General features: G+C 62.8%; 1 protein-coding gene across 8 annotated transcripts in view; it reads right to left on the minus strand.

The window, feature by feature from the left end:
* Myo9b (myosin IXB) overlaps window positions 1–18,230 on the minus strand; it is a 50,776-nt gene extending 32,546 nt beyond the window's left edge. For 5 of the 8 annotated variants that reach the window (XR_264648.2, XR_264647.2, XM_005409507.2 and 2 more), the window contains exons 1-2: window positions 17,348–18,230; window positions 818–912 (exon numbers count right to left, since the gene is read on the minus strand). Coding sequence is in view for 6 of the 8 variants with exons in the window: in XM_005409507.2 (XP_005409564.1) it covers window positions 818–912; window positions 17,348–18,190 (938 nt within the window). In the remaining 2 variants the exon portion in view is untranslated. The remainder of the gene's footprint in view (window positions 1–817; window positions 913–17,347) is intronic. The other 3 variants (XM_013507278.1, XM_005409509.2, XM_005409508.2) reach the window with 1 other exon arrangement.
* Between the last annotated feature and the right edge of the window lie 6,106 nt (window positions 18,231–24,336).

Genomic DNA, 24,336 nt, shown 5'->3' on the forward strand with positions numbered 1-24,336 from the left:
CTGGCAGCCCTGGGAGGTAATGGGGCTGAGAAGAGGCCCTCGAGGCCCTCTGGGGCCCTCAAAGGGGACAAGGGCCCACCCTTCCTCTTCCTGTTCCTCCCTGGCCATGAGTAAGCACTTCAGCTCTGTGAGGTGAGTCTTGGTGCGGCCGGGTTGCTCAGTGGTGAACTGGACCTCAGACAGGAGCACCAGGAGGCTGACGCAGGAAGATTACTATGAGTTTGAGGCCAGCCTGAACTACACCGTGAGATCAAAGCTAGCCTGCACTACATAGCAAGACCCTGTCTCAAAACAAACAAAGCTTTCCAGGCTCATCCACGTTGCCAAGCTTTGTTTTGTGTTTTGGTGCTGGGTATGGAGCCAGGGCCTCATGCAGCCCGGTCAGCGCCCTGCGCTGGACACCCTGATGCGTGTTTACCACCAGATACTGGGGGAGATGTTGAGGTCTGCACAGAGCAAAGGCTGGAGCCCAGAGGGAGGCCGGCAGCTCCCAGTGTCCACTAACCAGAGGCTGGCGGTGCCTGCAGCAGCGCCGAGCGGCCCCCAGGTGGCCTCGGTCCTGCAGTCACTGAGGGCCCTCACCTGTACCTCCCCACGGCCCGGCAGAGCCCGGGGCAGGAAGATGCACCCAGGCGGAGGCACCCGGGATACAAGATGGGCATCGGTCAGGCTGGGCCAGCAGGACCCGTCCTGAGACCCTGCTGGACCTGGCTCCTCTGAGGCCTCGCTCTAACCCTGACACACGTCCAGAGCCGGGCGCGGCGGCAGCAGAGCACGTGCACCAGCGTGTCAGGGCCCGGGCCCGGGCCCCACTCACCCGCGCACGATGCCGCTCTCCAGGTAGTTGACTTGGATGAACTTGCCGAAGCGGCTGGAGTTGTTGTTGTGGGCCGTCTTCGCGTTCCCAAAGGCCTGCGGGGATAGAGGTGGCATCAGATTGGTGTGGGCACTGTGCTCGGTCCCCAGGGCCACACCAGCCACGGTCTCTTCCCTGCCACGGCTGGGCTTCGGGCAAAGCTCAGGTCTAAGCTCTGTGGCTCAGAGCCAAGAGCTGGTGCTGCAGGCAGCTCGGCTTGAGGGTGGAGCCTGGGGCACAGCAGCAAGCCCCCCAACCCCACCCGCCCAGACACCCCCACACCAAGCCCCCCGACTCCCACCAAACCTCTCCCAGACACTCCTCAAACGTGAACGAACATCAACCCACAGACGGCTGACACCAACTCACCATGGGACACCTACACACCCACGGACAACCCAGTGACACACACCCCACCGCCAGCGTTCATCACGGCAGTGTCCCTCCGTGTCCACAGGGACACCCCAGGACGCACAAACAGCGTGGGGCTCACACAGAAACCCACAGGCCTGCAGACGCGGTCCCCTCCGTGACCAGGGCCCTGTGTGGCTGCCCCGCGGGAGCGCACGGGGAGGCAGGAGTGTCTCGCTTGTGCCCGAGTGTTTTCAGTTCCAGGTGGGCTCGGCCCGCTGATGTGGCGGACAAAGGGGCCGTCAGCTACCTGAGGTCACAAGCCATGAGCAAAGCCACCTGCTCCCTTGCTTTCTGCTCCTCTCTTTGTACTGTCTCTGCCTTGGACTTACTGGGTAGCTCAGGCTGGCTCTGAACTCATGGGGATCCTCCTGCCTCAGCCTCCCGAGTACTGGTTACAGGGCTGCATCACCACACTGGGCTAAAGCTCACCAGTTTCGGCTGGGATGTAGCTCAGTAGCACAGCCCCTACCTGGCAAGTGCAAGGTGCTGAGTTTGACTCCTGGTACCTCCAAAAAAAAACAAAACAGCCAGGCGTGGTGGTGCACACCCGTAATCACAGCACTCAGGTGGCTGAGGCAGGAGGATCGTTGTGAGTTCGAGACCAGCCTGGGCTACAAAGTGAGGTCAAGGCCAGCCTGAACTGCATAGCGAGACCCTGCCTCAAAAAGACCAAAAAAAAAAAAAAAAAAAAAAAAAAGCTCACCACTTTAAAGCACACGATTTAGTGCATGTGGCACATTCCCAGTGTCACGCAACACCACTTTTACTTGGTCTATAATTGCAGCCGTAAGTGGAGAGCCCAGCCCCAGGAGCCTGCCCTCCCATTCCGGCAGCCCCTAATCCACTTCCTGTCCCTGTGGTCATCTGCTCAGGGCTGGTCCTGGTAGTAAGACCACACAGCACACAGCCTGCAGTGTCTGTCACTCAGCACCATGGCGCCCAGCTTTGTCTGCATGCAGCATGTGTCAGAGCCTTGCTCCTTTTCCTGGCTGAGTAATGTTCCACACACAAAAGATTGTGTCCATTTGTCTGCCTGGGGTCACTGTGCAGGGCGGGTGTGAGTACTGCTGCGCAGGCTCTGTGTGGACATGTTCTCATCTCCAGACTCAACAGCAGGAAGTGAAAGGCAGGGTCACGCGACGACTGTGTGTCTGATGCTCTGAGGGGCCGTCAGGCCGTTTTCTAAAGAGCAGGCGCCTGGCACCCTTGCCAGCGCTGCCCGGGCTTCCTGCTCCCCACGGGCCCCAGGCCTTCCCTGCGCGGCCTTGCTCTGTGCTCTGGTTTTCTGTTCACTTCGGGATGGGAATCTCACTACGCCGCCCAGGCTGGCCTCTAACTCCTGGCTCCCAGCAGGCGTCTCAGCAGCCGGCACAGGTGTCTCCAACCACTCACACACAGAACTGTTACGTGTGCACGCGGTCTGTGTCACTGGGTCCGTGTGCAGACGCAGCTCCCCAACACCCTCACTGTGCACCCGCAGACAGTCGCCAGTCTGCAGAGACCTGAGAGGAAGACGACTTCCGTCCACAGTACTTCAGGTGAGAGGCAGTGCATCGTGAGGGGGCACTTTCTGGGGCAGGGGATTCGGTCTGAGGGGAGATTTTCTTTTAAAGTAGCGGTGCTGGGACCGACGCCAGGGCCTCCACTCTGAGCTGCAGCCCCAGCCATGTCTACGTTTTGATTCTGAGACAGAGGGGAGCTGGGCATGGTGGTACATGCCTGCAATCCCAGCACTTGTGTGGCTGAGACAGGAGGATCTCGGCAAGTTTGAGGCCAGCCTGGGATCACAGTGAGCTCAAAGCCTGAACCACATGGTGAGACCCTGTCTCAAAAAACAGAGTCAATAAAGAAAAGAAACGATAATAACATGGCGGAGGGGAGGAGGAGCCTGTGGGGGGCGCTGTGCCTGCCACGCCGCCTGTGTGGGCCCGGCCGGCCGGGCTCTGCAGCACCGAGGCCGCTGGGCCCAGTGTGGGCGCCTGCATGGCACGCGAGGCGGGGCGGATTCGGGAGCAGCAGCGAGGCTGGAGAGCAAGCGGTTCCGGGCGGTCTCGCTTCCCCGGCGGAGCTGGGCCGGACTGAGGCCTCCGGGCCTGCCCAGGTCCCCTGGGATCGGGACTCAGAGAAGTCAGCCTGGGCCGGGGCCCGGAGGGAGACAGAAGGCCAGGACTCAGGCCACCAGAGGAGGCAAGCACAGCACCCCCAGCATCCCCACAACAGGGAGAGACGGTGCCTGTCCCTGCGTGGGGTCCCTGCTGGGGGCATCTACAGCCTGCAGGGACCCCTGCCTGGGGACAGCGCACAGGGTCCCCAAAACGCGCCCCACCGCACCGAGGAGCGGCCACTGCAGGGCTGGTGCGGGGACAGCTGGGCGCAGAGCCGCGCGTGTGCCGCCTCCGGAGCCCCGTACGCTGGGCTTCCGCCCCTCCCGGGCCCCCCTGGCCGAGGGCCGAGACTCCCAGCCAGCCGGGCTGCCTCGGTGACCTCACGCGTCTGGTATGCGCTCCACACACTGGGGCTGCACAGCCGCTAAAAATATCCGGCCGCCTGCTGGGCAGTGACAGGGCCGCAGGAAACGCATGGCTGGGGAGCCGCACAGCGAGGAACAAGCAGGCCACTGGCCGGGAGGAAAGAAAGGGACCCAGGTGTCGCGGCAGCCACTGTGGGCGGGCCACTGTCCCTGCCAGAGCTCAGCCCTGGGAGCTGTGCCCCGAGGCCTCTCCACTTTCAAGGGACCTTTCCCCTCAGCCACGGCGCGAAGGCCGTGATGCTGAGACAAAGTGCACTTCAGGGGAAAAATAAAACCTCACACCCAGCTCCAGGGCATGCGCCTGCCACTCCAGCTGCCCAGGAGGCTGAGGCAGGAGGATCACAAGTTCAAGGCCAGCCTGGACAGCTTAGTGACACCCTGTCTCAACGTAAAATAAAAACAGGGCTGCCGGGTGGGGTGGCACACGCTTGTCATCCCAGCACTCAGCAGGCTGAGGCTGGAGGATTGCAACTTTGAGCTGAGCTTGGACAACTCAGTGAGCAAGCAAGAGCCTGACTCAGAATAAAGCAAAGGGCCGGAGATGCAGCTCGGTGTGAAGGTCCTGGCCACAGAGCAGACCAAGACAACTGGCTTGAGGGGAGCTCAGAGACACCGCGCCTGCACGGCAAAACCTAGGTTCAACCCTCCAGTGCCATGAAAAGCGACGAAAAACCTGTATCCATCATCCCTCCTCCTGGGTCTACCCAAAGGCATGAAGCCACATGGCGGAGGGGCGCCAACACCCCATGTTTACTGCAGCACCACAGGCAACAGCAAGAGAAGGAAGGTGGGGCTGGGGATTTAGCTCAGCGGCACAGCACCTGCTTGGCAAGCGCGAGGTCGTGAGTTTGATTACCAGTACTGGGAAAAAAAAAAAAAGGGAAAAAACAACAACAACAACAAAAAAAAAACAACAAAGGAAGGGTCCCGCCACAGATAGAGAAAGACAATGGGCACACACACGATGGAATACTATTCAGTCAGTAAGAGGCATGAGGTCCTATCATGCATGAAACCCAGACGGAACTGGGAGGACACCACGTTAAGTGCAGTAAACGAGGCATGAAAAGTCAAATGCTGCATGGCCTCACTGAGCGGTGGAAGCAGAAATATAATGAAACATATAAACGAGAGACTCAAACGCTGGTCCCCAAGGGCGGGCAGGCTGGAGTGGGAGGAGCCGGGCAAAGGGCAGAACAGCAGCAGACACAATGGAGGGAGCCGGGTGACCCGCTGTGTGCCTGGGGCCACAGCTAAGAACGCCCGTGCCAGGATGACTCGAGGCAGGGTGAACTCGCATTCCTTTGCTTCTGCATCCGTGCAGGCTACTCCAGGGCCGGGGGCGGGGGAGGGGGGGTGGGCGGCGCACGGGCCACATCCCACGAGGAAGACCTCTGAGGAGCGGTGACGCTGGCCACCCGCCAGGTGAGGGGCACCAGGCAGGCGTGGGGGACCGGGCTCGGCCAGGGGCATCCAGGACTCCAGGACGCATCGCAGATTAACAGCCCATCCGCACGCACGCGGTGCCTGTGTGCGTGGGAAGTCGCAGAGAGGCTGCCCTGGGGAAGGGATCAGGTGCAACTGACGTCACAGGGCTCCTGCTGAAGCAGGGGCTGGTGAGGCCAGGAGGGGACCCTGTCCACGCCAGGCAAGTGGTGTTTGGGACCTGTGTGTGGGGCAGGGGGAGGTCCTTGCTAAACTGGCTTACTAGGGGGCTTTGCCTACTTTGGCTTTTATGAGGAAGTTACAGATGCTCTTGACTCACTGGGAAATTACATCCATTTTGAGTCAAAAATGTGATAAAGCAGAAAATGCATTCAGTCCCACTGGGCATGGTGACGCATGACTGGGAGGCTGAGGCAGGAGGATGGCAAGTTTGAAGCCAGCGTAGGCAACACAGTGACTCAGCGAGATTCTGCCTCAAAATAAAAAACGGTAATAAAAGGCGCTGGGGACCTTGCTCAGTGAAGAAAGCCTTGGGTTCAATCCCCTGCACGGCAAGAACACCAACCCCTCAATAAAACCCCTAAACTACATGACACAAAAATGACTGCATCCAGCAAAACAAAACAAAAATTAAAAAACCAAAAATCCAAGAACCAGTGTTCGCTCTTAGGCCATGCAGAAAGAGGTGGTGGACGTACTGTGCCACGGGGCAGGCAGCAGTCAGGGCAGCACCACCTCCGCGAGGCGCGGCCCTGGGCAGCTCCCCGCTCGGTAGTCAGTGGGGACCGAGGGCGGCAGAGCGTGTCAGACCCAGCGGGCGCAGGTGGTGATGGACGACGCGTTTCCTGAGGCCTGGGGCGTGGGAGCTGTGGCGCGGGGAGGCTGGGACGACCGTGCAGAGCGAGCAGAGGACAGCAGAGGCCGCGCAGGTGGCGGCTGAGACGGGCATGGGGCAGGAAGCGCAGCCGCACGGCCTCTCAGCCCAGGGCTGGGGAGAAGGAGCACCGGCTTCCGCCCCGGCTCGCTACCACGAGCGCCCCGATGGACGCAGGCACAGAGCCCCAGCCGGAACAGCCCTGGCCAGGCTCAGGGACACGCGGCCAGCCCGCAGGGGCCACCGCCTCACGGCTCCTGCAGGGCCCAAGCCGCAAGCAAACCCGAGTCTGAAATGAGCGGCCGTGCCCGGCGGCCGACCACGGAACATGCGCTGAGTGGTCGGCTGTGGCCACCGCGAAGCTGCGCTCAAGCCATTGGTGTGGGAGGGCCCTGGCCACCGGGCCCCCACTGGACGCCCCCATCGTCCTCCGGGGCCTCACTTCTGTTCTCTCAGTTTTTCTCAAGGACCTAACTTGACTGACTTCCTGTGGATTTACACTTCGCTACCTACTGTCCTTTCCTTCCTTCCTTTCTTTCCTTGAGGCGCTGGGGATCGAAACCAGGGGTCACTGAGCTACACTCCCAGCCTTTCTTCTTTTTTTTTAAATTTTTATTTTCAGACAAGTTCTCTTTAAGTTGCCCAGGCTGGGCTTGAACTTGAGATCTTCCTGCCTCAGCTTCCAAAGTAGTTAGCATGACGGTGGGCCGCACTGCCCTCTACTGCTGCTGTACTTACGACATACTGGATTCTGATGATAGGTCTGTTACTGACTTGTAGAAAACCTGTAATTTCTAAAATAAAAATGCATCCTAGAGTTCATCTCCTCTTTCATCCAAGAGTTAACAAAAACTTAAGAAAAAATGTCCATGTGGTGGGTTCTGTAAAAAACTCTAGTCATACCTAAGTGTGGTGGCACATGCCTGTAATCTCATTCCAGCACTTAGAGGCTGAGGCAAGGGGATCCCCGAAAAGTTCAGGCCAGCCTGGGCTGCACAGTGAGTACAAGGCCAGCCTGAACTGCATAGGGAGACCCTGTCTCAAAAAAAAAATTTTAGAGGCAGGAGGACTGTTTGAGCTCGAGACCAGCCTGGGCTACAAAGTGAGCTCAAGCCCAGCCTGGACTGCATAGCGAGACCCTGTCTCAAAAAGACAAACAAAAAAAAAAATTCTGGCCAGGTTTGGTGGTGCCAAGAGGCCACTGGGGAAGCTGAGGCAGGAGGATCACAAGTTGAAGGCCAGCCTGGGAAACTCAGCAAGACTTTGTCTCAAAACAAAATTTTTGTAAGGGCTGGGGGTGCGTGATATGCATGGGTCCCCAGGTTCCAGCCCCAACGCCACACATTCACACAGGAAAGTCCAGTTTACTGTCATGTGACTATGTTACATGAACATCAGCGTGACTGAAACACACGGTGAGTGTTTAACTCCTAGAACCTGGCTGTAGTCCTGGCCACGCCACGACGGAGCCCGCCCCAGACCTGTCGGGTAATACCCCCAGCCTTGGTCCACTCTCCGGACACCCCCGGCCCTCTTCCTGGGGGCCTGAGGGCTGAGGGGCTGCACCAGCCTGCAGGTGACCCTCGGGCCATCTAGGTGACAGCTGGCTGTGGGCAGGGTCCTGTGTGGGACCGAGGGGCACCTGCGCAGTCTCGGCCAGGCTGCAGGAAGCCCCGCTCTTGGGAACGGAGCCGAGGCAGCCTGGTTCCCAGACTGCGGCTGTGAGGTCCCAGCAGGATGAGAAGGAGAAGGGCTCTGGCCTGTGCCTGTCCCTGTCACCCTCAGCGTGGACATGGCACGAAGGACAGGAGCACCTCGCCTAGCTTAGGAGACCTGCGTTCAGGATGCTTGACTCTGCCACGGTGACACGAGGCCCACACGCCCACAAGCTCCAGAGGCCCGCCGCCCCAGTGCAAAACAGGCTGCAAGAGCAAGGCGCCATCTACAGTGCAGGGACAGGCGTCGCCCACACAGCGAGGGCGGGGCCCTGCTGCATGCTAGACGTGAGGTGTCCCCAAAGCCCAGGTGGGAAGGCTGGGACCCAGCTGGGGAGCTGGGGGTGGGCCCTTAGGAGGCAGGGCCTCCAGGGTGTGCCCGGGGGACAGGCCTCTCCTCTCCCTCTGCCTCACTCTGCTTCGCCGTGGGCATGCAAACCAACACACGCCCAACAGCAACAGGGCCAGGCGCTCCCTGGCCAGAGCCCCAAAACCCTGAGCCCAGCGACACGTCTCCTCCTCGTAGGCCCGACCACTGTGTGCACACCTGTCTTCCCAGCACTCCGGGAGGCTGAGGCATGAGGGCGGCAAGTTTTAGCCCAGGCTGGACAACTTATCGAGGCCCTGTCTCAAAATACAAAATGAAAACATAAGACTGGGCTGCAGCTCCACGTGAAGGCCCTGGCTCCACCTCAGCACTGCAAAAAGCTCGAAGCAGAGCAAAGCAGAGTCAATGCGCTCGGGTGCCTGTCACAGTGCCAGTGGGCGCGGGGCTCCCGGCCGTTCTGCTGGGGGCTCGGGACAGCCCTGGCCCGGGCGACAGGAGCTCGAGCGGGGCCCCAGACCACGCTGCTCTGCCTGGCGCCTGGGAGCCGAGGGGCAAAGGAAGCCAGGCCGGGTGCTGGGAGGAGGAGAACACTGCAGTCAGTCCCGACGGGGGCTGAGGCAGCACGCAGCGAGCGCGTGGAGCGAGCTGGCAACCTCGCGGCCCGACAGGGAGGCTGGGTCCTGGACAGTGCCCCCTGAGGCCAGGGCAGCCTGAGGAGCGTGTCCGAGGAGACACGGGGACGGCGATGCCCCCAATGGGGACGGGGGCAGGGCACGGGGGCCACACCCAGTCTGACTGGGGGACAGCCTGCCTTCGCTGCCTGGTCACAGGGCGGTGCGCTGCGGCGCGGAGCGGCCCCGGGCTCTCCCCGCGTGCAAACACAAACAGGACAGGACACTGACTGGAGGGGCGCGATGTGGCATGCTGACGGGACATGTGTGCTGGGCCGTGACCCCGAACCAAGCTCACTGGGTGCGTCTTCTCCACGGCTGCTGCTGTTGCCTCCCGGTGGCTGGAACCCTGGAGTCACCTTTCAGCGACCCAGCACGCAGGCCCAGGACACCCGACCCAAGTCCGTGGGCTCTGGAGCCCGCCTGCCCGTCCTGAAGCAGCGACTCTCGGAAGCCTGGCCATCGCCCGGCGCTCCAGCCGTCTGCCTGCCTGCGCGTCCACGCCTGCGTGAGGTCGCAGGGCCTGAGGGCTGTCCCTCTGGGCCTGGCTTCTTTCATTCCTGTGGCCCCAGGCTCTGCCACACTGCACGAAGGACAGCGGCTCCTTGCATTCTAAGGGCCGATGACATTCCACTGCATTACTTCTGTCTATGCATCCATCCACTGATCTGCTCATCAGCTCTGCGGCCTGTCTATCTTCCATCCATTTGTCCCGTCTTCTTGATCCCTTCGCTTTGAGACGGCTGGAGGACCGGCTGGGTGCTTGTCCTCCACCCGCGGCCCAGCAGGTGGAGGTCGCTGGTGCAGCCGTGCAGCACACGCCGCCTCAGCCACGTGTGTGACAGTGGCCCAGCCTTCTCCTGAGGGTGCGTTTCAAGGATGGGGTTTTTCCGCGGGCGGAGCAGGGGGCCCTTACCCCTGCCACCCCCGGCCTGGCTGCCCTCCCTTGCTCCCTGGCTCCGCAGCACGGGCACAGAGGGCAGCCCCAGCGCCCTGGACCCCTCTGGGGCACGGACGCCTGTGGCAGGCTGTCCTACAGTCTGAGCTCCTGTGACATCCCCCGCTCCTGCTCCTCAGTGTGAAGGTTTCTCTGCACACAGCCGCATGCATCCTCCGCTGTCTGTGGCTGTCACCCTCAGTGGGCAGAGATCCCCAGGACCCCAGGGATGGGTCCCAGACTCCCAGTACTGAGGCACACAGGTGCTCTGGCCCTTCTGCAAAGTGGCCTGGGGTACGCACAGGACAGGACACAGACCCGGCCCTCGGAGTCACTGTCCCCTAGGGGAGGCAGGGCCCCAGGGCTGGGCCAGGGCCTTGGGGCCTGTGAGACTGAGTCACAGGGGCAGCAGCTCCTGGCCATCTCCACAGCGACCCCGGGAGGGCCCCCAGGGGGCTGCTATACTCAGCCTGGGCCCTGAGCTCTGGAGAGTTGCTGCCAGCCTGGGGCACCAGGCTCTGTGGTCCACGGACACCTGGCTGTCCTCTGGTGTAAAGGGCAAGGGGGAACCGGGGACAGGTGGACAGGCAGGACCCTCTGTCACCTGCAGCCTGGTACAGCAAAAACCCTGGGACATTTAGGGCTGTGGTATGCCGGGCACACACGGGTAATACCAGCTAGTAGGAGGCTGAGGCAGGAGGATCGTAAGCTCAAGCCCAGCAGGGACAACTTGGTGAAACCCTGTCTCACACTAAAAGTAGAAAGTGCTGGGGTGTGGCTCTGTGGCCAGCGCCGGCCTCCCCTCGAGGGCCTGGCGTCCGCCCGGAACCACAGCTGGAAGCGCAAGGCAACAGCAGCAGCCAGGCAGGCTGCCCCAGGCCTGCGCTCTGGCTTTTCATCAGCTCTCCAACTTCCAGGAGACCTTGCTGGGTGCCTAAAACATACCTCATCGTTTTCCTCCTCTCTACACGGCGTTCCCAGAAATATCGCTTCCCCTTTTGGCTACAACAGCCTTGGACTGTCCAGAGCCCGGCCGGAAAGGCCGCCTGAGACAGCAGCAGCAGCGGAAGGGCTGAGGACTGCAGCCGACAGCCACCTCCCCTTCTCCTCCCGTCCCCTGCAGGCCTGGCTCCACGGCCCGCCCCTGGGGGTCTGGCTCCCCAGCACCCTGCCCTTGCTCAGATGCAGCACCCCCGGAGTGCACACCCACACTGCTGCAGGCCGAATCGCCACCCGGTGACTCCGAAACCTACCCAAGGCGCACGCTGCAAACACAGCCGCTGCCCACACCAACAAGAGCTGGGGACACAGAGGGCACCATTCTGCAGGCCCGGGCCGGGAGCGCTCGGCAGCCACAGGTGAGCCCTGAGATGCACAGAGCACACGTGTGCGTGGGGCTGCGCGCTGATAAGGCTTTGTTCACGTGACGCGCTGGCCGCTGCCGCCGCCGGCTGCAGTGTGTGGGAAAGGAAGGCGGAGGCACGCTGAGGCACGTGTGAGGAAGAGCCCACAGCGAGGGGTCTGCCTGTGCGGGCGCAGCCGCGACAGGAGGGAGAGCTGCTCCCGCTCTTGCTCCCACTCACGTCCTCCCAGGGAGGGCGCAGGGAAGGAGAGACCACCACAGCCATAGCACAGGTCCAGGGGCCGCCCCAGGAGGTCAGGGATGGCATACATGGAGTCAGCACCAGCCATACCGAGAAGCTGCACGCCAGGCGCAGCGGTGCACACCTGTCATGCCGACCACTCAGGAGGCTGAGGCAGGAGGGCTGAAGTCTGAGCCCAGCCTGGGTAATGTAGTAAGACCCTGTCTCAAAGAAACAGAGGCTGGGGTCTGGCTCAGTGGTGAGCAATTGCTGAGCACGCGTGAGGCCCTGGGCTCCATCCCCAGCACTGCCAAAAAAAAAGTCCAGCTAAACCACAGTCCCCACCCACACAGGGGAGCTTCCAAGTCGGGTGGGGGGCGGGGGAGGGCCACAAAGCCCAGTGCACGCGAGCCCGGCGGGCCGCACTGGAGTGCAGTCCTGCCCTGCGGCCCAGGGCACCTCGTGTAGAGGAGCGTGCACGCCAGGGCCCTGGCTCCCTGCGAGTCTGCACACACCATCCCCTCCGTGCACCCTTGGGGTGGAGGGGACACACAGGGCAGTGTCGTGGGGTCCGAAAGGGCGTGACATTCCCTCACACCGTTCCCAACAGCATGACACTGAACACTCCCAGGCTGCTTATTTCGGGAACTTTCCACTTGATGTTTTAGAGCCGTGGTTAACCACGGGCAAGTGGAGCTCCAGAAATCAAAGCCATGGGCATGGGTGGGGCAGAGCCGTCAGCAGGGCCCTGCGGGGCGCCCGCCTCTTGGCCACTGCACATTCTGGAGATGGAACTGGGAACAGGCCTTCGAGGCAGCCAGGCAGACCAGGCCCCAGAGAGGCCGAAGTTTTGAGTCCGGGAAGCTTCACGCGGGACCCTGGACTTTGCTTGTGGTGGGCGGGCAGCACAGTGGGGGGCCCATCATCACAGGGCTCGAGGCTGAGGCATGAGGATTTCAAGTCTAAGCCCAGCCTGGGAAACTTGGTGACTTAGCAAGACTCTGGCTCAAAATAAACTTTTTAGGGCTGGGGTGCAGCCAGGGTGCAGGTGAGACCCTGGGTTCCATCCCCAGCACTGAAAGGAAGGGAGAGAGTAAGGGAGGAAGGAAGGAAGCAAGCAGGCAGGCAGGCAGCAGCTGCACATGTGTCCTCCCAGAGACGCACAAGACGTGAGGGCCCTGCCCCGTCCCCGGGGCACCCACAGCACGATGCTGCCCAGAGCAATCACTGTGAACGCCCGGGCAGAGCCCGGGTGTGGCGCTGAGGCCCGCTCCCTGGGTGTCTGGCTCTTGGCGGGGCCCAGCAGCTGCTGGCACCGCTGGGGATGGAGTACGACGGGAATCCAGCTGGCGGGCGGAGATGACGCACCTGAGCACAGGGCGGCCCGTGGCAGGCAAGGACCCGCCGCTGGAGCCGTGCACTTGGGTCAGGACAGAGAGCACAGCCTGAAGAAGACCCCAGGAGGGCCTGCACCCCACACTCGGCCCCGGGCTCTGCCCTGCTGTCCCCCACCCCTGCAGGTCTAGATCCTCCAACTGCACCTGTGACCATGAAGCCACCAGCCTTTTGGTGGCCTGGGCCAGGCTCAGTACTGGACGTGGGGAGAGAGGGTTGGGAGGTCCCAGGGAGCCCAAACCTCACCCCCTCTTCTGCCAGCAGGGAGGCACCAGTCTTGCAGCCCTGTGGCAGGAGGAGTTCCGTGCTGAGGCACCCAGGGACCCATGCTTGCAGGAAACTTCACAACCCACACAGCCAGTGTCTGCAGCCTGCCCGGCTTGGCCCCCTCCAGGCCCGAGGTGCAGCCCCAGCCCACAGAGCCTCAGCGCCCCCGGAACCTCACCCTCCAACACATCTGGCTCTCCTGTGGCAGATGTGTACAACCTAACTGTAGGGCTAGGGCCCTGGATCTGGGTGAGCTGGACTGACGGACGGACACTCAGTGAAGCTTGCAGCCTGAGGTGCTGGCCTCAGACCCTGTGAGCCTGAGAGGACCCCCCCTCCCCCTCCCCCTCCTCCTCAGCCTGAGGCGCAGCCCTGGGGCTCCTTTCTGCTCTGTCTCAGGATGGTCTCACTAAGTTGCCCAGGTTGGACTCAAACTGTGGTCTTCCTGCCTCAGCCTCCGAAGAAGTTAGGATTACAGGTGTGCATCACCACACCTGGCTGAGCTGCACCTTAATGAATCTCAAAGCACTTAAAAACCCAGCTATGGAGGCAGACAGGAGCTGGCACTCCCTGGTTCCAGGTTCTCCCACCCTGGCTGAGTGGTGCTATGGGGCGCCTCAGCTCCCCCCACCCGGGGGAGGACAGGCAGTCTGCCCACGTCGGGACAGGGTGAGGAGGAGACCACGGCCCCGATGTCTAGTTGAGCCTGGCCCACCCTCCCCTCACCCTGCAGACCAGGGGAACACCAACAGTGTGGCACGGCAGGGTGACCTGAAGGACAAAGGTCAAGGTGACGGTGGCTCTGTGGGCGGGTGACCTGCTGGTTGGGACTGGCCGGGAGATGGGGGTCAGGACCAGGCTGGTGGGCACAACCCTGGGTGGGGTGCCCGGCCCGGGCACGTCCGCGTGCCCCGCAGCTTGCCCTCGTCACCGCGCCGGGCCTCCTCTCCTGGGAACAGAGCGTGGGGCCATCCTTCTCCTTTCATTTCTGCTTTCAGGATGAAAGCAGCCGGGTGCCGCAGGGCCAGACCCTGACCCCGCAGGCCTGCCAGCCGCCAGCCTCCAGGGCTGCACCACTACAGCCGCCAGGGCGCCCGGGGGCCCCAGACATACCGTGGGCCCCGCGTACAGGAAGCCCCACTGCCCCTGCCCGCCCATCAGACCCAGCTGGTAGGCCCTGCTGGGCCACAGGGCACGTCAGCTGACCAGGCCAGCTTTCCACAGCGCGCCCTTCCTGTTTTCTGGTCAGAACTGCACGGTGAGGCTACAACCCCGGGGGTGGGGGCGCCCAGACACCCTGAGCTCAACACACCCACTTCTCCTTTCGGGGGGCCGAGCCAAAATCCTGTATGCCGCACTGCACGGCCCAGGATGCACACTAGGGGCAGCATGCAGCGCCTGGCCAGGCCGGGGAGCCCACTCCCAAGGCCTTGTAACCCCAAAGGGCTATGTCTAAATGCTGGCCTCTGGACACAGGGGTAGACGTAATTAAGGCAAGGACCTAACAGTCAGGGTGGCACACACCTGTCACCCCAGCACACTGAGGGCAGGAAGATAGCTACAAGTTTGAGGCCAGCCTGGGCGACAGAGCCAGACCCTGTCTCCAAGAACAGAACAAAAAAAGACAGAGAAAGAGCAGGATCTAAAAATGAGGTCTCCGAAGAGTCAGGGTGAGCTCTGAGTGGACAGAACTTATGGACGACATCCAGACTGTCCTCGACCCCGACCCGAAGTGACAGGGGAGAGGGCCATGCAGGTGCAGGTGCAGACGCGGACAGGTGACGCATCCCCAAGCCAAGGGACACCAAGATCCCTCCGGAGCCCTGCTAGCCAGGTGAGGCTTGGCACCCCGCCGCCCGCCCAGCTTCCAGAGGCAGCAGCCCTGCCCACACCTGCCCTGGGGCCCAGCCATGAGAACGAACGCCCCTCAAGTAAGCTCCCCGGTGGTGGCAGCCAGGGGACCCTCATGCCAGTGTGTCGAGTGACAGAGCTGCCGTGAGGCCCAGAGACAGGACGCACAGACTGTGCTGCCCAGAGCCCCGCCCTGGGGCCTGAGGACCCAGCACCGAAGGGGCCCTGCCCTAGGGCGGCACGGGCAGCCCGGTACACTGCAGGCCCCAGGCTGGCGTTGCAGTGCCCTGTGCCTGACACTCACAGCCACTGGGTCTCCCGGGGTGACCCCTGCAGGGAGTTGGTCCCCAGGGGGTTGTCAGCAATGTCTGGGACACCTGGGGTTGTCACACCTGGGTGAAGGGGCAGGGATCCTGGCTTGTGGTCGCTGCCCCATACACCCTTCAACGTATGGGACGGCACCCGCCACAGGGAAGGGTCTGCCCGCCATGAGCAGAGCCCGCAGTGAGCAGCTCAGCTCCAACCCAAACTCCCTGACCCTTTCCCAACAGTCATGCAGGTGGGCAGGGCGGCGCACGCCTGTCATCGCGGGACTCAGGAGGCTGAGGCAGGAGGATCTCTGTGCATTCAAGACCAGCCTGGACTACTAGTGAGACCATGCTTCAAGCAACCAAAACCCAAAGCTCCCCAGACAGGCGCTGGTTCATGCTCGGATTGGAATAGGAGTGTACACCACCCTTGTGCCCTGGTGACGCCTGAGAAGCCTGGCCCTGCCAGCTCAGGTGGGCGCCTGCGGTGACTCACGGAACCGACCAGGGCTAGGAGGTGCCAGGGCCCCAGGAACTCCCCAGGCCAGGGCTTGGAATAAATTCTGGGGCCCAGGACACACATGCGGCCAGATGCTCTGCCACCCCCACGGGAGCCCTGCCGGAGCTCCGTGCACACCCTCAGCCCAGAGCCTGGGCGCCGGCCCCGTCTGGAAACAGAACCACGGGGTCTGGGCTGTTACCTCACAGAGTGAAAGCTCGCTTGGCTCCCGGTGCTAGCTAGGACCTGGCCCTGGCCTCAGAGTCTTCAGACGCCAGGGACACGGCCTCGCAGACCTAGACCCGCCTCTCATCCCTGGCTCCAGGCCACCACCCCCACCACAATGCAGCCCCGCCACTGCACAATCTCCCCAACGACAGCCGAGCCCCGCCCAGCCTCTCTGCCAGCCCCTGCGGCCCACGCTGGCTGCGCTGCCCGAGAGCTGCTCCCTCCGACACGGGCACCCGCCCTCCCAGCTCCAGCACCCCAACACCCCCAGGCCACCAGGAGGGGGCCAGGCCTCTGCAGCACGGCACCCTGCAGTCTGGGTGTGTGCGGAAGGACGTGGACACACGGTGAACCGGACCTGTGGGACCCCACAGCAGAGCCCGCGGCGGGGAGCCAGTCTGCAGACCCCAGGCGAGGGGAGGGGCGCGCAGCAAGGGTCCTCGCTGTGCTTCCCGGGTAACCTCTCGTCCCCACCGCCAGTGCTGGGGGCTCCCGCCGGCCCTGAAGCCCATGCCCGGCCGGCCTCCTGCAGTGTTCTCTGAACCTCTCACCCTGGCTGGCTGAGCCCACAGACCAGCGCTGTGACGGAACATCACACAGAAGCAGAGCAAGAGCTCAAGGCTCGGGAAGACACAGAGGGGCCGCAAACGCCCGCTGCTGCATGAGAACCGGCTTCCTGACAGTGCTGGGAAAGGCACCTGCGGCCTCCTGCAAGCCGGGGAGGGGTCTGCCTGCCGGCTGGAGCAGAGGACACCACGCACCCAGCTCCATGCCGTCCCAACGGGCCCAGTGACAGCCCCGTGAGAGCGGGCAGCGGGGCTGCGGAGCCAGGGGCGCCCGGGGCCTTTTCAGAGGGAGCTCTGTGATGCTCCGACGGGACCCGGAGGCCACACCAGCATCGGCCCCTCAGCCGGGCACAGCAGCCCAGCACACTTGGCACCTCAGGCAACAGTGCCAGCATTCGCACAGATTAGCTGCTGCGGATCACAGCGTCACAGCACGAACAGTGGGACAGCCGGGGTGCTATCTCTTGCTCACAGTTGCTTTCTTTTTGAGACAGGATCTCACTACGCAGTCTACGCCGACTCTGAACTCACTGCACAGCCCAGGCTGGCCTCAAACTCACAGTGATCCTCCAGCCTCAGCCTCCCAGGCACTGGGATGACAGATGTGCACCTCACACTGGGCTCAGTATTCCTCCTCCTGCTTGGTGGTGGTGCTGAGGATGGCACCCAGTGCTTCGCACACACCAGCGAGCCACACCTACCACTGAGCCACACCTCTGGCTCCAAGACCCACGTTTGAGCATGAGGGAGGAAAAGAGCCAAATTCAAGCGCAGCAGCCTGGGTAACAGAGCAAAAGCCTGCCTCGGAGTGAAAACTCCTCCAGAGGCGCTGAGAATGCCACGATGAACAAACGCGCCAACGCCCCACCCGCCACTCACCTCGAGCACAGGCCCGGCGCCCAGGATGGTCCTCTCAACGCCGCTGGCGTAGCCCTTCTGGCTTAGCGCGGTGAGGCAATGGATGAGGAAGTTGGTGCTCTGCGTCTTGCCCGAGCCGCTCTCGCCCGAGATGACGATGCACTGGTTCACGCGCTTGCGCAGCATGGCGTAGTAGGCCACGTCGGCCAGCGCGAACACGTGCGGCTCCAGCTTGCCCAGCCGCTGGTTCTCGTACAGCTTCACGTACTTGGGGTTGTAGATAGGCAGGAACTTGAAGGGGTTGACGGCCACCAGGATGCTGCCGGCGTAGGTGTAGATCTTCTGCTGCAGGAAGCGGCACTTGAGGCTCCTCAGCAGGTTCTCCTCCGTCAGCTCAGGCAGGTTGCACAGGTCATCCACGTCAGCCTGTGGCGGTGGCAGGAGGCCACGCTGCACCAGGCGCCGGGCCGCCGAGGCGTGGGCCGCCAGGGGCAAGTGCACGTGCCGGATGGCGCCATCGGCGCCACGCTCCTGCAGCAGGAAGTAGTAGCCGTCCTCACGCGGGTGCTCAGCCTGCGCCCGCCTCGGCCACAGCAGCACTCGGTGCACGGGCGCGTCGCTGGCGTCCAGCACCCACTCCTCGCCGCCCGCCTCCTTCACCTCCGCCAGCGCGTAGCGCTTGCTGCCGTCCAGCTGCAGGCGGGCCACGGCCTCGCGGATGACCTCGGCCGTGGTGCTGTCCTTGGTGGCCATCACGCAGCACGAGGCCGGGCTTGGGGTCCAGGACAGCTGCGGGTAGATGTGCAGGCCGTAGGCGCCCTGCTCCTGACGGCCCGCGCCGCCCGCCTCCGCGCGCGCACTCATCCTGCCGCCCGCGGGGCCTCCGCATGCCGCCCGGGCCTGGCACGCCGGCTCCTGCAGCTGCAAGGGAGAAGAATCAGGCAGGCGCCCGGCGAGGGCCCACGCACACACAGACTTGCCGCAGGGACCAGCACCCGCCAGGAGCGAGCAGCCCCCGGACGAGGCCCAACGCCCTGCCATCTTTTCCCTCTCTCTGCAGCACTAGGCACTAAACCCTGACCCTGGCACTGACTTCCAGCCCCAGCCCTTCAGTACCCTTTATTCTAAACGGCTAAGATGCTCTGGCAGGGCTTAAATCTGGGCTCCTCCTGCCTCAGCCTACCGGAGTGCTGGGACGAGAGACGCGTACCTCCACACCCACGGCTTCCTTCAAAGTTTTTGTTCTGACTCAGGCTCAGTTACCCCAACTGGCCTCAAATTTGCAGTCTTCCTGCCTCAGGCTCCTGAGTAACTGGAATCAGCCCTGCCCCCATGCCCAGACCTTCCGTCCCCAGCAGTGCCACCGACCCTTCCCTGTGGCATCACGGGACACCCCCAGACCAAACTCTCCTCTGAGCTCAAGGCCAAGACCGCCCACACAGCTCCCTGTGCAGACTCTCCCTACTTGCTACGGCCTGCAGCACGCCAGGGGCAGGCCAGCTCCCTGCCACTGCTGGTGGACAGACGGGCACGGCGGGACCAGCACAGATGACACAGGTGGCCATGCAGGGACGCGCATGTCGAGCCTCTGACCACACTCACCCTGGAGGGCCATGGGCTCTGGCCTGCGCTGTGTCCCCAGGCCCCAGGTGGTGCAGCAGAGGCTGAGGCACCCAGCGGCCTTCTGAGGATTAGGGTTGTTCTAGGCCCGGCCCCTCAGCCCTGCAGCTTCGTTACCTACTCGGGCGCCCCATGCTGCCCTCACAAGGCCAGGCACACACGGCTCGGCAGCTCTGGACTTTCAGCCCCAAAGCCGCAGGCATCACGACGCTCGGCTCTCCACGGGATGCAGCGGGCACGTTATGGTCGCGGGAGATGGGCCAGGTCGGGCTCACTCCACACAACTACCTTCAAGCTTTTCTGTCAACCTCAAATTAGCCCCATAGGAAATGCCTCTCCCCCTCCTCTGCTCTCCAGCGGGGGAGGAGCCCAGTGCCTGGTTCCCGCTCAGAAAACGCCCCCCCCCCAGCCCTCCAAGGGCTGAGTTCTAACACATTTGTGCCAGGCGTGGTGGCGCACATCTGTCATCTCAGCACTCAGAAGGCTGAGGCAGGAGGACTGCTGTGAGTTCGAGACCATCCTGGATTATACACCAAGACCCTGTCTCAAAAGAACACATTTGCTTCTGAAGGCTGCAGGAGAAAGCAAATGTGAACGGTGCTGCTGACGGCCCACCGAGGTCTTGGAACATGAAGCCAAGATGCACAGGTCACAGGCGAGGAGGCTGGGAAGTGAAGATGAGCACGGCTTGGCTTGGGCCAGGCAGGAGAGGCCAGCAAGTCACCACAGGCGAACATGCGTCCAGTGCAACCCCAAGGGACACCCTACAGGGCCAGGATGGTAACATCTACGATGGGTTCTGATGGATAGAGAGGAGTTTGTTCCTGAGGTGGCCAAACAGAGGGCGGGGCATGACAAGCCCACTGCTGGTTCTACTTTTTTTGTTTTGCTTTTGGTACCAGGAATCAAACTCATGACCTCAAGCTTGCCAGGCAGGCGCTTATGCCGCTGAGCTACATCCCTGGCCCTCCACTGTTGGTTCTAACAAGGAAGCTCTCCTGGGTGCACCCGCGGGTGTCCTCAGCAACAGCAGGGCAGAGCGCGCAGTCACAGCAGAGATGGAAGGGCCTGGCAGCCCGGAATGTTCACCACGCGGCCCTGTGCAGCAAGGGCTTGCTGACCTCTGGCCCAGCAGATGCGTGACTCAGCGTCAGGAGCCCAAGGGGCGGGGGCTGCCAGAGGCCTGGGTGACGTGGAGCGTGAGGCCAGTGGGCGAGGGGCCCGGCCGGAAGACAGCAGACCCAGGTGCAGGGATGGCACAGCGGCCAGAGGCTTCCCTCTCTCCACGTCCCCAAAGGCCCAAGGGGCCTGCGTCTCCTTCTAGTGCCAGGACGTGCTGTGCAGCAGACACAGCCTGGCGTGCAGGGCAGCCACCATGGCGTCAGGGCGGCCATGCCAGGCCTGGGTCCAGCCTGTGCCACAGGGGAGCGAAGAACAGGCTCCCGGCACACCCCTGAGCCTGTATCAGAGGCCACCTGGGGCAGCGCTGCCTGACAGAAGGTGTCACAGCTGCCGCTGCCGCTGCGGGAGGCGGGACAAGGACATCAGACGTGGCCCCAACTCTTTGCTGACATGCAGTGCACAAGATGCTCCCACAGCCCCAACTCTGATGGCCTAGCACTTTTGTTTTTTTGCTTGTTTTAAAAATAACATTTCTATTTTCAGATAGAGTTTTGCTAAGTTGCCATACAGTACTGCCCAGGCTGGGCTCAAACTTGCCACCTTCCACCTCGGCCTACACCACCGCAACCAGCTTTCCAAGCCCTTTCCACCACAGGTCAGCCGCACGGCACCTTCCCAGGCCCTTCTGAGCACTGCCCAGGCATCAGCCCCCACGGGAGTTTCGGACAAACACAGAAGTATCGTTGGGTCTGGGTTCAAGCAGCTACTTGGTCCTTTGGAAAACCGCACAGTGAGGAGGCAGCCTGCGCATGCTCACAAAACACTCCGGAGAACGCACGATGCCAGGCAGGGGCCTGAACACCCAGCTTCCCGGCGGCAAGGCCTCAGAGTCCTGGCTGCGGCGGCCGTGACTCGGGCGCCCAGCCTGACGTCTGCGGAACAGGAGCCCGGGCAAAGGTCAGCACAGACCCCGGAGCCCCACGGGAGGACCGCAAGTCCCGCTCCTGGACGCTCACAGCAGCACCCCAACACCCCAAGGGGAAAGGAAGCCAGCGCCCGTCCACGGTGAGCGGCCAAACAGCACGTGGAATACTTAGCCACGAAAAAAAACATTGCCACTCGCCGAGGTGTCGCTGAACTGAAAACATGACGCAGGTGACAGTGGCCACGCACAGAGCAGCAGTGTGGCGCCACCGCTGTGACATGTCCGGGCCAGCAGGCAACAGGAGCGCACCCACGCCCCGCTCCAGCTCCTGGGTTTGTTCTTCACATTCAGCCTCCATCCGCGTGGGCCACACGGGGATGGCGGTTCCCAGGGAGGATGCAGCCCCAGCCTCTGCGGGCCCTGGAGTCCCTCAGCATCTCGCCCCCACCCCGTCCCTGCTGTGGGGAGGGCAGGCTCGGGGTGATGACTCAGCTCCAGGTGCCTGCAGCCGCCCCTGGGACCTGGGAGGGTGGGCCTGCGCCCCCACTCAGGACGCAGCGTGGCCTCGCTGGCTTCCAGAACTTTCCTCACAGCGCCGCTGTGGCCTGGCCTGGAAGTCAGCTGCACGTAGTCTGAGATGTGTCCCAAGTACAGGTGAAACCTGTGCCGTGCAGCCCCCCGCAGGAAGCGGGTCTGGGGCTTTGGAACGAGCACCTGGGGTCCTTGTGGGGTTGCCATGGCCACACGTCTGTGGCAGGAGCCCCGACAAACTGTCCTTTCTTGACCCAAAGCAATCATGTCACTCCCCTGCGCCAGAGCTAAGGCGCCTGTCTGCCCCTCAGCCACCTCTCGAGGCCCAGAGGAACTAAAGCACATCCTCAAACGCCAGGGTGACTCGGCCAAGGACTCACACAGAAACCATCTCCTTGTCACCACGTGGAAATCCAGCTAAGACCCAGACACAGCCCCGTGGTAAAGCACACACAGTGCCCCTGACAGGTGAGGATACGTAGGACGGCAGAGCCACCCTAACAGAGTACTACGCAACTGTACAAAGGGAAAACACTCCGAGCCACGTGACCAAACAGAAGGACAGGGAACAGGGAAGCAGCGCACTCACAGGGCAAGTCGTGGAGAGACCGCAGGGGGTCTGGCCGGGGTGCAGGAGGGCTGGCTGTGACTGCGCACGGGCACTGGGCTGTCCTTGGGGGGCGGGCTGTGGAACCAGAGTCCTAGCTTGCCCGGTCACTGTTCCTGGCGATAGTTTATGTCACACGCGTGTAACCGCAGCGATCACCAACGTTGCTTTCAAACCAGAAACGTGGGCCGGGGATAGAACTCAGTGGCACAGTGCCTGCCCGGCACACCCAAGGCCGAGTTCGATTCCCGGCCCCAAAATCAATCAATCAATCAATCAATCAATCCAGAAACATGGCGCTTCCAGGCTGTGTAGCCGCAGCCCAGCACACTCTCCCCGTCTCCATCCAGGGCGGCTTCTCACACCGTGGAGGCGCGAGGAAGAGGCCGGGCAGAGCGAGTCCCGAGGCCCAGCTGGCTGGATGAGCTCGCTGTGGCGCAGGCTCAGGGAAGACCAGCATCCTGCTGCTTCTGGCCCTGGGACGGTGGCTGCTCCAGCACCCTCCCGTGGGCCCGAGCCTGCAGACGAGGCACAGTCCTGGTGCTGGCTCTGTCCGCTTGACCCTGAAGGGAAGGTGTGCACCGCTGGGCGAGGGGAGATGGGCCCAGCTCTCAGAAGGATGCCAGCGTGGGTGACTAGAGGGCAGAGTGGACGGGATGCCACAGGCCCCGGTGCTGGGACACAGTGGGGATCTGCAGCTGCCACTGGGACAGCCTGGGCGATGGGGCTGTGCCCCAAAGCTGCACCTGCAGCCAGGCGTGGCTGCCCATGCACTGAGGAGGCTGAGGCAAGAGGATCCCTGCAAGTCTGAGGCCAGCCTGGATGACGCAGCGAAAAACCGTCTGAAACAACAAAAACCTGGATCCCTAAAGGTGAACTCACCCTGTAGGGGGCCCTACTGGTGCCCAGGGCTCACGACCACCCCATAACCTCAGCATGCAACCTTGCTTGGAAAGAGGGTGTGCGGCGCCGGAGGACAACAGGAAGGACAGCAGCAGAGAGGTGACCGGGAGCCCACGTGCAAAGAGGCAGGAAGGCCCCAGCCTGGGACGTGGGGTGCACGGCTGGTCCACACCTCCCGTCTGCGACCTTCTAACGGCAGCCCCAGGAGCTATTCCAGTGCCCAGCGGCAAAGACGCCGACCTCGACTGCAGCTGTCCACAGCCCAGGGGCCCGGATTCCGTCCGTCCCAGGCTCTCTGCGCTTTGAGTCACATGCTCAGCGTGGTCTGAGCCCCCGAACCTCGGGACGTCAGCCCTCCAGGCACGGCCAGGGCCTCCACGGCCAGCACCAACGCCTCTCCGCGCCCTCAGCCCCTACCCTGTGTCCCCAAGAGGCTGTCATCGATCCTCCTCTGGGCACTGAATGTCCCTCTGTCCACACCCCGAGCCAGTGGATACAAAAGGGAACCGTGACAGAGCACGAGACAATGGCATTTCCAAATCTGCTCAGCACCCTGCAGAGGAAGCCCAGCGTCCTCACACTTCCGGCTGTCACCCTGGGCGGGGGAGCTGCTGGCGTCCAGCAGGTGGGAACAGGGACAGAGAATCGAGCAGTGTTGAGGACTAGGAGGCGAGGGGAGCTTGGGGACACGGTGGCCCTCGGGGGAGCAGGGCACACTGGGAGCTTGGGGACAGTGGCCAGAGAGGGCCAGTCTGGGAACGAGGAGCCCAGTGTGGCGGGGGCGGGGGCAGCCTCACAGGGAGCCCGGTGCAGGGAGGGGGCACCGTCGCCGCCGAGTGCGCACGGACTGTGGGGACAGACAACTCAGGGCTGAGTGTGCCTCCGTGGGGGCACTGAGGGGTGTGCAAGCAGCAGAGACCGTGGGACCTGCGCAGGGCCCACAGCAGCAGCTCAGCAGCTAAAGGCAGGCAGAGGCTGGCATCCCTGCCGCGTGACCTGGGGGACCTCCTGGAACCGGCCCACCGCACGGGGCAGCCACCTCTGCGCTGTCCGGGACAGGCCCGCTTGGGACACGGCCCCACCGGAGCTGCTGCAGGCTGAGCATGCCTCATCCAAGCTGCGGGCCCCAGGGTTTCAGAGTTCCGATCTTTTCAGATTCCAAAATATTTCGGTCACAAGCAGCTATCTAGGCAAAGGAGCTCAAAGCTAAATATAAAATTCTCATCAGTCCAGCACCATGGAAGGCTGAGGCAGGAGGAGCACAAGTTCACGTTCAGCCTGAGCAACTTAGTAACTTACTGA

Source organism: Chinchilla lanigera, unplaced genomic scaffold (assembly GCF_000276665.1).
Source record: "Chinchilla lanigera isolate Chin_1 unplaced genomic scaffold, ChiLan1.0 scaffold00123, whole genome shotgun sequence".
Classification (NCBI taxonomy): domain Eukaryota; kingdom Metazoa; phylum Chordata; class Mammalia; order Rodentia; family Chinchillidae; genus Chinchilla; species Chinchilla lanigera.